A 12,841-nucleotide genomic window follows, 5' to 3' on the forward strand; every position below is an offset into this window, starting at 1 on the left:
TGAACAGAGAACTTTGACTGCAGAGCTGCTGTTCTCCAGCTGCATATGAATGTGGCTACAGTAGGGAGCCTGTTTATCTGGGGAATGTGCTGCTGGCTGATTTATAATGAAAGGAACCTGAAAAGAAGTGGTTGGGGCCCTTTCCCACAATCCGATAAGCTGTTACTCAGAGATAAACAGTTGTATTAAATTAAGCATGTTTGTCTATTTTTCGATGTTAAATTTTAATTTCCTGTTCTTTTAGCTCTTAGGGCTTCATTTTAAATAATGTTAAGTGTTTTTAAATTATTCATGGCCCTACGTTCTTAATCATTTTAAATTTTGCTTTAAGGAAAAGGTAAATAAGAAAATATTAAGACTGTGTATTTAAACATTACTCTAATTGATTTTTAATTTGTAATTCTCTAAGACTACATTAAATGTTACTCAAAGATGCCTTGTCAGCGAGCTTAAAGGAAAAATATTTTACATAATATTGTCAGTCAACTTGTTTTTAAGATCTGTATATCTAATTTTTAAATGTATGTATTAATATATAATGGATTGCTTTTTGACTCAGGCATTTATTGACAATCACCATGGGGAGCTTATTTTTAAGATTTTCACAAATGGGGCGCCTGGGTGGCTCAGTGGGTTAAGCCGCTGCCTTCGGCTCGGGTCATGATCCCGGGGTCCTGGGATCGAGTCCCGCGTCGGGCTCTCTGCTCAGCGGGGAGCCTGCTTCCCTTCCTCTCTCTCTGCCTGCCTCTCTGCCTACCTGTGATCTCTGTCTGTCAAATAAATGAATAAAATCTTAAAAAAAAAAAAAAAAAAAAAAAAAAAGATTTTCACAAATGACAGCGATAGTTGGTAGAAACAGAGATGAGTAGATTTCCATAACTTTCTACATCAAAATACCTAAGCTTTTAGAATGTCATTTGATAGAAGAGATAACATCCATTTGTTTGCAATTAAAGTTTATATTCTGCAAAGCCAGCTGATGGCCTAGCACACACATAGTAGGTGTTCAATAAATATTTGATGAGCATCTCTGATGCTTTGAAATAGGACAATATGCATGTTCCTAATTTAGCATTCTCCTGACTAAAGCTTTCAGTTAAGTAAATGTAGGTCAATCTGAGGCCACATCTCTCCCAGCTTCATAGGGATCCAGCCCAGCAGCAACTGGCAAATACAAAGGCAACATTACACTCCAGCATCTTTACAGAATAATTCCTTTCGTTCTACCTGTCAGTGATCCTACCATCAAAGAGCATAATAGGATAAGAGCCCTTGAGATGATTAGGGAGGTGATGAAATAAAATAACCCCTTTCTCTACTTTAGTTCCCTTTTACTGTGCCACAAATAAATAGTAAACAGTCATCTGCAGGCATAATAGCCATGGATGTCTCTATTCCTTCAAGAAATGCTTACTGAATACCTTCTGGATTGCAGGCAGACACTATGCCAGGCCCTGGATACACAGTGATAAATAAAACAGAACGCCTACCTGTACAACAGATAGACTGCTCTGTATTAGGACTTTCAGTGGAATGTGATGTTCCAAGTCTGCTTTAGAGAAGAACATTTTCTTAAGAGAAAATTAAGTTTTCCATAAACTATAACGTCATCTTTATTATTTGAGCAAACTTCCTTCCGATGCAAAATACATCTTCATTTTTTTTCAGAGACACATGGTAAGATTGTGTTGATGACCTTCTTTTAATTAGCTATTCTCTTTTATTAGCTCCATTAAAAACAATTATTTTATAGAGCAATTTCTGCTGCTTTATCATTAACGATAATGATCACAGTGTCTTTTGCCTTTCATGGCAGTTTTACTTCAAAGGGAACTGCACGTAAAGATCAAAGACTAGAAATTGATATGAGACATTTAAAAAAAGAAAAAAAGAAAAAACCTACCACAGTGTCAACTTTTTAAAAAAAATTGTTATTATTAGACTTTCTGGTGCCCTGTAGCAGCTCTCCCAGATAGGCTCTGGGCTAACACTGAGCATTCCAGTGGCTGCTGTTGTCACTGCTGAGGTTCACACCTAAACAAACAAAACAAAACCCAGATGACTCGTAAGTCTCAAGAAAACAACCCATCACTTGCTCCACGTGAAAGGAACAGAAAGCATGTGGAAAGCCAGGCTTTAAAGGGCATTGCTAACGTGAGAAGGAAGAAATGTCAAAAATGTTGAAGTACGCACTAGACTAGTTCCTGTCTCTATTTTTTTCTTTGTTGAGATTTGATTTTTTTCTTCATATTTAAAAATCCTCAACGTTGTGCTATTTTATTTACTCCCAATGAGCAGACAGGGAAACAAGTAAGAATAATAATAGCAACAGCAAACATTTCTGGAACTAGCTAGAGTAGGAATATAAAATAGGCAGTAAACAACTGGGGGAAAGAAGATAGGAAAAAAATTTCTTGGCCTTTCCTGGTGGCGACTACTGAGTTTTAAATGATAAGCGGGTTTTCGCCAGACAAATGGCTATAGAAAGGCATTGCAGCAAAGGGAGAAACAAGCAGAACCAAGGAGCCATCAACATCCAAGATGCCCTCTCAGATAAACATGGTTTGGTAACAGCTGGAGCATAAGATGTGAAGGCAGAGGTGGAATGGAACTGACAGGCCTGGTGAGCAGTGAGACTTAAGAGCCAGACAGGAACAAGATCATAGAGCATAAAAAAGTCAATTCTTCAACCTAGAAGCAAAAGGAAGTCAGTACAGATTGAAAGAAGATGGACCATTCTGAACAGCAATTAAAATTATGCATTATTCAAGTGCCTCCTCCAGTGGGACCCCATTCAGATGATTAACATTTGCTAACCTATCTGACAGCACACAGGTGGTGTGGCTTCCAGACATCCTAAGCTGAGATGCAGCCAGGAGAGTCTCCTCCTTCATAAGACCCCACATAATCATGCACAAAAGCAGGAGAGCAGACAGGCACACCAAACCACACACAGGGACAGGCACCTATACCGGGTCAGGAGAATGCGCCAGGAATCTCTGCTATCACTTCTCTCACCCAATTCTAAAAATATTAAGCTTGTGTCATCTGGGGAGAAGGGCAGTGAACAGGCACAGTGAGGGCACTGGCCAGTGTTTGCTCTAGTCCCAGGGAGCTGGGTGGCAAGGAGTACAATAGGTCCACTGGTTTGTGTGCGTGCAACTGAGCTACTCCACATCAGGATTCTGGAAAGCTCTCTGGGGTACCCCTATCGTCAAAAACATGATCTTCATAGCAGGGCTTTGTCTGATTCCTTGAACATGCATATGTTCTAGCCTTTTTGTAAAAAAAAAAAAAAAAAGCTTGATTTATGGAACTGTCCTAAATGACAACCTACTGTGCAAACCCCCATACTAGTAACCACTATACTCCTCTAACTGTAAGGGCCACATTGGGAGTTACCTGTCACTGGTTGGAGAAGGCAGCAATCAGCAATTGGACTTTACTCAGCATCTGTAGTCCAGGTTACACAATAATAAATTTTGAAAAGTTTGTACTTGAAGAAGGTTATCTTCTCCTAACTCACAAAAATGTGCTTATTGGGCCTGCAGGAATCTACTGCTATGGTCCTGTTAGTGATAACAAGAGCCTAGCGCAGTGGGGTTATAAATAAGGAGGTGGCTTTGAGAGATGTTCAAAAAGTAGATTTCACAGGACTTAGTGGCTAATTAAGTGTGGGAAGGAGTTAAGTGGGAAGGGCTCCAGCTTGCAAGGTTTCTGGCTTGAGAACCTGGATACAGAGAAGATCCCTTCACAGAGATAAGGGAGAAGTTTCGACCTAGAGACTTTGACATGTCCAAAGGATGTACAGGCAGAGCTGTTTAGGAGGCAGCTAACCTAAGAGTCATTTCAGTGACAGATGAAACCATGAAACTCGATGACCTACAGGAATGGAGGTGGAGAGGAGGGCTTCAACAATGGAATCTGAGATGTAAAAGCAAGAGAACAGAAACCTAGGAAGTTGCAACAGACAGAAAGGAGTCAGAATTTCAATTAAGGTCAAGTAAAATGAGGACTACAATGGGGTCAGTAGATTTGGAAACTAGGAGATCAATAGTAGCTTTTTCCAGAGGTGGTGGTGGTGGTGGTGGTGGTGGTGGTGGTGGTGGTGGTGGTGGTGTTTTTGGAGCGAAGCAGTGAAGGCAGAATCTTGACTGCAGTGGGCTGAGAGAATCTGGAATGAAGGAAGGACAGAAATGTGGTGGCAGAAATGCAGAAACAGTGAAAGAGTTCCCACTGTGTTTTGTTACGTTTCCAAATGGTAAGAAAATAGTGAATAAAAAGGGGTGGAATGTAAATGGAACTGAAAGAGAAGGGATCAAGACTCATATCCAAGTTACTGCCCTACCAACAGCAAAGTCAATGACTGAGTAGATTGAGTACTGAACTTGGCATTTGGAAAACCGGAGTCTAAACACTACCTCCATTCTAGGTACACTTTGTCAAGTCACTTTACCTCTTTAGTCCTTGGGATCCCTTTCTGGGAGATGGAAGCACTGAACTCTATGTCATCACGTGTTGTAAGGACTGGGTGAGGGTATCTGTGAGAGAATGCCTGGTGCAGGCGTGGTGCAGTGGTGCAGTATGTGTTTGCTAAATGTTAACTTGAGTCATGATCCCTTCAAAGGTCTGATTGGGGGCCATCCATGTAATCACTGTTGTTTTCTTTACTATTTTTATTCATATAATTTTTATCTCCTTAGGAATTTGGTGACAGGCTCTGTTAGTCTGTTCCTCCCTTGTTTGAAGGACAGGCCAAAGATCCAGTCTGGAAATGAGAGAGGAGGACTAGCGGGCAACATTGGCTTCATCCATTGATATCTCCCAGAGGTACAGAAACAGGATTCATGAAGATGTTGACGAGACTCCAAGTTCTTACGTTAGCTCTGTTTTCAAAGGGATTTTTACTCTCTTTAGGAGACCATAACTTTCTGAGGAGAGAGATTAAAATAGAAGGTGACCTTGTTTTAGGGGGTCTGTTTCCTATTAATGAAAAAGGCACTGGAACTGAAGAATGTGGACGAATCAATGAAGACCGAGGAATTCAACGCCTGGAAGCCATGTTGTTTGCTATTGATGAAATCAACAAAGACAATTACTTGCTGCCAGGAGTTAAGTTGGGTGTACACATTTTGGATACATGTTCAAGGGATACCTATGCATTAGAGCAATCGCTGGAATTTGTCAGGGCATCTTTGACTAAAGTGGATGAAGCTGAATATATGTGTCCTGATGGATCCTACGCCATTCAAGAAAATATCCCTCTGCTCATTGCAGGGGTCATTGGTGGCTCATACAGCAGTGTTTCCATACAGGTAAGATAGGCCAGTGCTATTGCTAAAATGCTATGTCTCTTTGGTTTTTTGTCCCAGGGAAACATAAAGAAAAAATTCTAATGATTTCATTAATGGATAATATTAACAATGTAACTGATGACTTCTTTGGGTATTTTATAAGACAGGTTTGCAGAAGGAACATTTCTCTAGCAATGAAAATTGTTTAGAAGTGTATCAGGTAGCTACTATAGCATAGCAAACTACTCCAAAATTGAATGACTTAAAACAACAATTATTTATTATTATAGTTTGTAATTCTGAAGATCAACTGGAATGAGTTGATTGAGGTGGGGTTCAGCTATGGGTGGCTATACTCTAGGTTGTCCCTTACCCTCCACCTCGAATCAGTGGGCTAGCCCAAACAAGTTCTTCTCAGGGACATGGCAGAGGTGCAAGGGAATGCAAACTTCACTGCACATTCCCCTTCCAGGCTCCTGCTTGTGTCATATCTGCTAGCAGCCCATTAGCCAAAGCAACAGACATGGCTCAGCCCAGAGTCAAGAAGCAGAGAAATGTGTCCTGCCCACAGCACAAGTGCTGCAAAGTTATATCACCAAAGGACGTGTGAATAAGGTGGTGTGGTGATTTGAATCCATCGATATAATCTGTCACAAGAAGAAATAACATCTAAACTCTATTTTTTTATACTAGTTTTTTACTAAGGCATCATTTTATTCAGAGATAAATTGTCAACAATTTCTCATGGTGTAAATCTGAAAATGTACACAGAAAAGCCACAAATGACTACCATAAAGAAAAAAAGGGAACAATTCAGCATGCAACTTAAATTAGAGAGAAAGATGATAACCGGCTCTCTTACTTTTGTTGGAAAAAGAAGGAACATATTATTCAAACTCTAGCAATGCTCACTTTTAGGGTCACAGAACTTTAGAGATAGAAAACAATTAAGAAATTGTCTAACTCAAAGTTGACACTTTCCCAAGCCCCAGAAAGACTGGTTTCATGAAAACACCCATCGGTAGGTAGCTCAAAAACTAGAACTCGGATCGTGCGTACTTTTGTGCTCTTTCAACTGTCCCATATGATTCCTGTATGTTAGTTGCAGTTCAATATTTTGTGTCACAGTAATAAAAATCCAAGATTCTAAGTCATGTACTTTGTGTCCTACCAAATTACTATAATCAAAGCCACAAGAACTAAAGGAAGTCAGATTACATTCATGTCTTTATATGTCACAAACCACTGAAATTGGCTCTATTTGCATTGGAATAACCTTATTTCTATCTCACAGATTCCTTGCATTTAAAATTCTGTGCTGTTCTAAATGAGGTACTTCAAATTTCTTTCCGTCTTCAGAACACACCCTCATATTATGAGTAATTAGGATAATTGGTTTTTCATAAACACCCTTTGACTTCATTAGGTGGATAGAAAATAGTACACATCTCAAAGCATATTATGTTAATTTTGCCACTATTTCTATACTTGGATCAGAAGAGATGGGATTTGTTATTTGAGAAGAGAGAATTAAAAATATGTATCTGTCATCTTTCAATAATAATTTCACCAAATGAGTGTCAACCATTTTATAAATTTTATGTTATACTCAATATTAGCACTGGTAAGGGATTACATATACGCTTTTCTGACCTTAGTTTCTCCCAGTGCAGTAAATAACATTCTACAGCAGATGTGTAAATAACTATTTATCCAAAGTAATTAACAAACTGTGCCAGGCCAATAGATTTTTTTAAATATATTGTTATTCATTTACTACCTATGTACTCCTCAAAAAAAGGAAAGATTGTTTTAGAAAAAAAAAAAAAATCTGGGCTATTAAAATCCTGTACAAGTTCACAAGGGAAGAAGCCACTTCTTAATCATCAAAGGACCTGGCTTATTATTTCATTCATCTGGTCAGTATCACCATCAAGTCACAAATGCTGATATAGGTTCTGTCTCCATAGTGTAAATAAGGAAACCAAAACTATCACACTATAATGAAAAGGATATCAATTTTGGCACCAGAAAGACTTGGGTTTTAATTCCAACTCCATCATTTACTAGCTCACCTGTAAAATAAGCAAAATAGCATTTATCTTGACAAGTTGTTGAGAGGAAAAATTTAGAGTATCTGTGGGAAATGCCTCACCAAAACACTAAAAGATTCAATAAATGGTGACTATTATGTCCCCACAATGATAGGAAGTCAGTGGAAGAGCCATACCTAAAACCAACTCCACGGCTCTCCCCTTGGCCAAATCACTGTTGGAACCCCATGTATTTCAGCATCAAATCAATCCGTATATATCCCCTTCTGCATGTCCTACACTTCAACAAAGGTAGAAAGACCACTAAAGTAAGAGAGAACACAGCCTTGGCCTCAAGGAACTTAAGATCTGACTCCAGGTACAATAGTTCTATGAAATAACAGTAACTATAATTTAGAATGTGTTCATGTGGCTCACAAGGTCAGAAACGACATTTAGAAAGGCTTTGAGGAAGACTGACAGAATGACAGTTCCACTGAAGAAAGGCTATGTGGGCCGCATTATGAATGAGATGCTGGAGGCCAATTAGAATATTGGTGGCAAATGTTTGTGTGCCAGAGAAAAAGGCCTTGACAGAAGTAATGGGGTGAGCTGGAGAGGAAGTACAGAGAAAGCTTCATTCCCTCCTAAAAGGATACCTCCTGGTGTCCTGAATACTCAGGATCTGACTAGACCACACACTGGTCCCATCCAAAGTAAGCTAGGAGGAGGAGCCATATGTATACAGACTAGATTCCAGACAACCTTCCGAGGGATCCTTCCCCATAGGGCCTTGCTTTCAGCTAGGCAGGGTGAATGAAGAGAGGTCCTAGAAGGCTCTTAACTATAGACCTAAGAATTAAAGTGTATTACATATTTGAAACAAACCTTTTAATAAGAATTTTAAAACAAATAGTCGAAGGCAATCCAAAGTGATACATTTCTAATGGTGAATTGAAAGCACTCTAGTACATTAAGGAAGAAAACATTTTAGGAGAGTGGCTTTTTCAAGTACCCCCACACTTACCTACTGATCCTGGACTGGAATCTCATCATTAACCCTGGTGTCTGGTAACTGTGGTGACAGTGTGTAGCTGTCCACAAAGATTCATTCACGTCAGTCAACACTGCAATCTATTTTTAACTACTTCTGACTCCCTGAATATTTATTGGAAAGTATAGTTGCTTGAACTGAGCAGAGGGAGAAAAGGAGGTAAAGCTGTAGTAGAAATGTACTATCACGAATCCACCACAGCTAAAAACTTCTATTGTCTAATTGTAGTGCCCAGTCCCAAACTAATGCACAGTTTTCTGTCACAAAATTGCCTGGTGAGAGAGAGAATTTTAGAGAATGATAATAATCTCCCCATGTGAGCCTAGATTATTTTATTGGTGGGATTGCTCCAGGAGATGCTTTCTCTCCAGCTTCCTCTTCTTTCATTATCTCCTCACTAACGGAAAAGAACTCTCCAGAAGTCAGCAGAGGAGATGCCTCCTGCTGAGCTAGCTCATACAATAGGCATTGTTTGCAGGGAGTAAAAACTGTCTGAAAAGGGAAATTCTTAATGATTTGCTGAGTTAAGCTGTATCACCAGGGATGAAGACCTTAATAATTGTTTTCCCAACATTCTTATTAAGGAGTGCAAACTACTCTGTGGTTGTCCTTTTTATGAAACAACAGTATTGATTTCTTAACTGGATAATCAATGAAAGCTAGCATCAAAAATCCTTCTTTATTAGCAAACATACATGGGGTCTATTCGCCCCCTCTGGTGAATCAGTTTCTTTTCAAAGCATTTTTAAGATGATGCTGCTCTTCTCTGTAAGCCTGCAGTCCACCCACTTCGAGGGAAAACCGTATTTATTCAAGAGGAGGATCAGACTGGTTGCCTTTAGCGGGCCGTTGTCTATACGGTACTCATTTTGAAAGCACTGTTTATGTTTGCGCCTTTTTAAATAGACTATAGTTAGAGCTTCTCAATTCTCCATTCAAAAACATCCCTTGAATCCTTCCAAAAAATGTTCCTCACTCCTTTTCAGAGGCTGTATCATTTTTTCAGTCTTTCTTGCCAACCAGTCACATTTTAACTGAAATGACAGGTATAAATTGACCCAGTAGTGTCTCTGAGGGTTAAAGTGACCTCACAACAAATGGGGACATGGGTTAGATGGCATCTACAAGGTGAGCTCAGAGAAAGGACGGAAGAGAGTGTTGAGAGCATTTCACTTCCTCTTTCTCATGCCTGGGATAGTCAGGTGCTTTAACAGAATTTTTAGCAATACCCACATCCTAGGACCTCTCTTACCGTGGGAGAGGGTCATTATAACATTCTTGTTTATCATGACATGGATTTGGACATGCCATGCATTGCTCACATCATGTCTCTGACAAGAATAATTCCTTAGACTAAATCCTTTGCAGATTTTATCTAGATGGGGCAAGGGGGACAGCACATCAAGACACACTCTATTTTTCCTCCACCCACGTCCACAGTGTGAACGTGGCCCACCACAGGTCAGTTTGTCTGAAGTACTGCTCTCCCTCAAGGCTTCCCTCCTTTACATTTAAATGCTTTGGGAAGAGTCACACATGAATTGCTGGTTTTATTATAACAGCATTAGAAAAACAGTCGAAGGACTTGGAGATACAAGAGCCTTCATGTAGTTAACTGTGTCCAAGTATCAGACAGACAGTGGGATGAAAAAAATTATACTTATTCCACAGATAAATAAGGTGAATCAAGAGCAGAGTTTCTCGGCATTGGCACTATTGGGCCGGAGCTGCCCCTATGCTTTGGGGGAGGGTTACAGCATCACTGACCTCCACCCACTAGACTGGATGCCAGCAGCACCCCAAGTTGTGAAGTTGTGACATCCAAAAATGTGTCCATGCCTTGCCAAATCACAAAGTTATGGCCCTTCCCCACTGGCAATCACTGACCTGGAACAAGGCGCATTTAGGGCCAACGTAAGGGAGATGTCCTAGAAATGAAAGAGCAGGGAATATGAGGAAGTGAGTCTTCTGTCATTGGAATTACTCATGCAAAACACCCATTTTTGAGGAGAATGAAGCAATATATTGGTATGTGAACTATATGGCATTTAAGGGCATTTCTTCATTTTTAAAATTACATGCTGTACAAGCAAAATACTCTACTATTGGGATATAAAGGATTACAAAGGGAAGTAGTATCTAAAACATGAAGCAAAATAAATAACAGGCTCTTTTCTGTCAGGATCACTTTGATGAAGCCCAGTCGGTTGTTATTTCACTTGATTATGGTAGTATTTTTATGAACTCAGTGAATCGAGCATCTCAATTACCTACATATTCAACTAGGACTCTCATAAAATCGTTTTTTATCAGAAAATAAGCATCTATTATGCATTTACATTTCAGGAGTATCAAGAACACTGTTGTGTAGAGTCTAGCTAATGTGGAGAAGAGAGAATATAAAATAAAATTTAAAAATAGACATCTTACAAGCCCCTGAGGACTGGATAAGCAAATATCACTATTTCCTGGATAGGAAATATCAAATCCATACATAAAACAGGGACCAGAAAAGGACCCGCGTATCACTTGACATCGTAAGCCCTAGGAGACTAGAGAGAATAACAGAATGAGCAGGAAGGAATGGACGTGAGCAGGAAAAAGACATTCAGATCAGTGTAAACAGAAAGCCTGTTTCTGAAGTCTCCTTGGAAAGTCACTTTTTCATAGTCTCTGAGATACCATCTGCACATTCTTTCATGAAAGAGAGAACACAGCATTTCTTCCACCTGGAATGTAATGTTCTTTAGCTCTCTGCAGGCCTTGCCAAACCCTACCTACCTTCAGTTCTCAGTTCCAACCCTACCCTTCTTGAGAAACCTTTCCCAAGTTCCCACTACATAAACACCCCCCTGCTACTATCTTATTAAGTATAATTGTTTATTTGCATATCTTTTCTTCCACAAAACTATAAGCCCCTGAGTTTAGGAAACACATCCTTTAGCCTTTGTACCAAGGGCACTTAGGACCAGGCTGAAAATAAACTTTTTTTTTAATGAACTGAGAGAATTAACAGGATGATAACCTACTACATGTCCAAAAGATTGAAAATCCCTAAACAAATCTTGGATTGGTGGGTCACAGCTATGACCCACCTATTCTAGATCAGTCTAGATGTTCATAAGTTCAAAATAAGCATTTTCTGACAGCTGAAAACCTGGGTTTGATGCAAAAGAAAGATGATGCAGCAAAGTGAGCATGTAGGACAAAGGTCTTCCCCCACTCTCCCCTCCTCCACTGCCCACACATGTGCCACAAAAGATGCCTTGATTTGAGAGCAGCTCTAGGGGTTCTACTTCACTTGTCCTTAGAAGCTGGGCACCCAGGGCCACTCCAGATACAGTAAGGACTGCGTCCCTAGTCCAATCTAGTTCTACACAGTCTCTCCGCACACAGAGTCATCGGAGCACCACATACTATGTGCACCGCTAATGCAAAAGAGAAGGAAACATAACCCTATCCTCAAGAAAAGCAGAGTGACAACTTTAGAGATCCATTGAGGAATCCATCTTTAGTGTGTCTTTCAGCACAAAAGGAAAAATGAGAGTTTCATTAGTAAGCTTAATATTGCAGCTATAGTGATCATAGCACAGATATGCTACAACTACACATTTTTATCATGCCTTTCTTGAGAAATTTCAGCTCACTGATTTAAAACTCTACATGTAGACTGATGAGGATTTATTTAAGCCTTCATTGCCTCTTTCCTCATGTCTAAAATGGAGATATTAATAGCACTCCCTTACCAGCTTATCGTAGGAATTAAATGAATGAGAAAATACATAAAACCCACAAAAAATAGTGCTTCGCACATAATGAGCATTTAACATTTTAGATTTTAGTACATATTATTATTGATAGTATAATAATCTGTTAGCTTTTTTTGTTTTTAACTTTTAACAGCTCCAGTCCAAGAGAAATAATTCCTAGGGGAACTGAGGGTCATAAAGGTCAGGCACCAAGTTAAAGTTTTCCCACTCTGCAAGTACTGGAATCAACATTAGGATCCCCACAGCCTGCTGCCTCCCATACTCTATCCTGATCATCCACACACATAGCCTAAGCTTCAGAAAACTCCAACTCAAAAGTCATCTCAGATAGCATCTTTTTATTTATTTCCTTTCTAGACTTTTCATTCTAAAGCAATCTCACAGAGCTGATTGTTTTGAAACCTCCCCTCATTGCTCCTGCTTCCTCTCCTCCAAGAAAAGGACAACACTGTTCAAGGACTTTTTCATAGGGAAGGAGGCAATAGCAGTTTTTAAAATGTTTTTGTTAACACTGTGACATCATAGAAATTTCTCACCAGAGGTAATTATCTAAGATGTACTGTTTTTTCCCTTGGCTTTAGGGTTAATTTAGTCCTTAATTAATTCCCCTTCTGTCATGTGTTTATTTGGAAACTACTCTTGTGAGAAACAAGTGCCATCAGGACCAACATCCACTGGGCAACAGAATGG

The 12,841-nt window shown here is 39.6% G+C and overlaps 1 protein-coding gene across 1 annotated transcript in view; it reads left to right on the top strand.

Moving 5' to 3' along the window:
* Positions 1–4,847: 4,847 nt before the first annotated feature.
* LOC111155316 (glutamate metabotropic receptor 3) overlaps positions 4,848–12,841 on the top strand; it is a 97,111-nt gene continuing 89,117 nt past the window's right edge. Inside the window, exon 1 of the mRNA XM_022515460.1 lies at positions 4,848–5,315. Within this exon, the coding sequence (XP_022371168.1) occupies positions 4,848–5,315 (468 nt within the window). The remainder of the gene's footprint in view (positions 5,316–12,841) is intronic.

The sequence above is a fragment of the Enhydra lutris genome, unplaced genomic scaffold (assembly GCF_002288905.1).
Source record: "Enhydra lutris kenyoni isolate GAN:26980312 unplaced genomic scaffold, ASM228890v2 scaffoldscaffold40, whole genome shotgun sequence".
In the NCBI taxonomy this organism is placed as follows: Eukaryota; Metazoa; Chordata; class Mammalia; order Carnivora; family Mustelidae; genus Enhydra; species Enhydra lutris.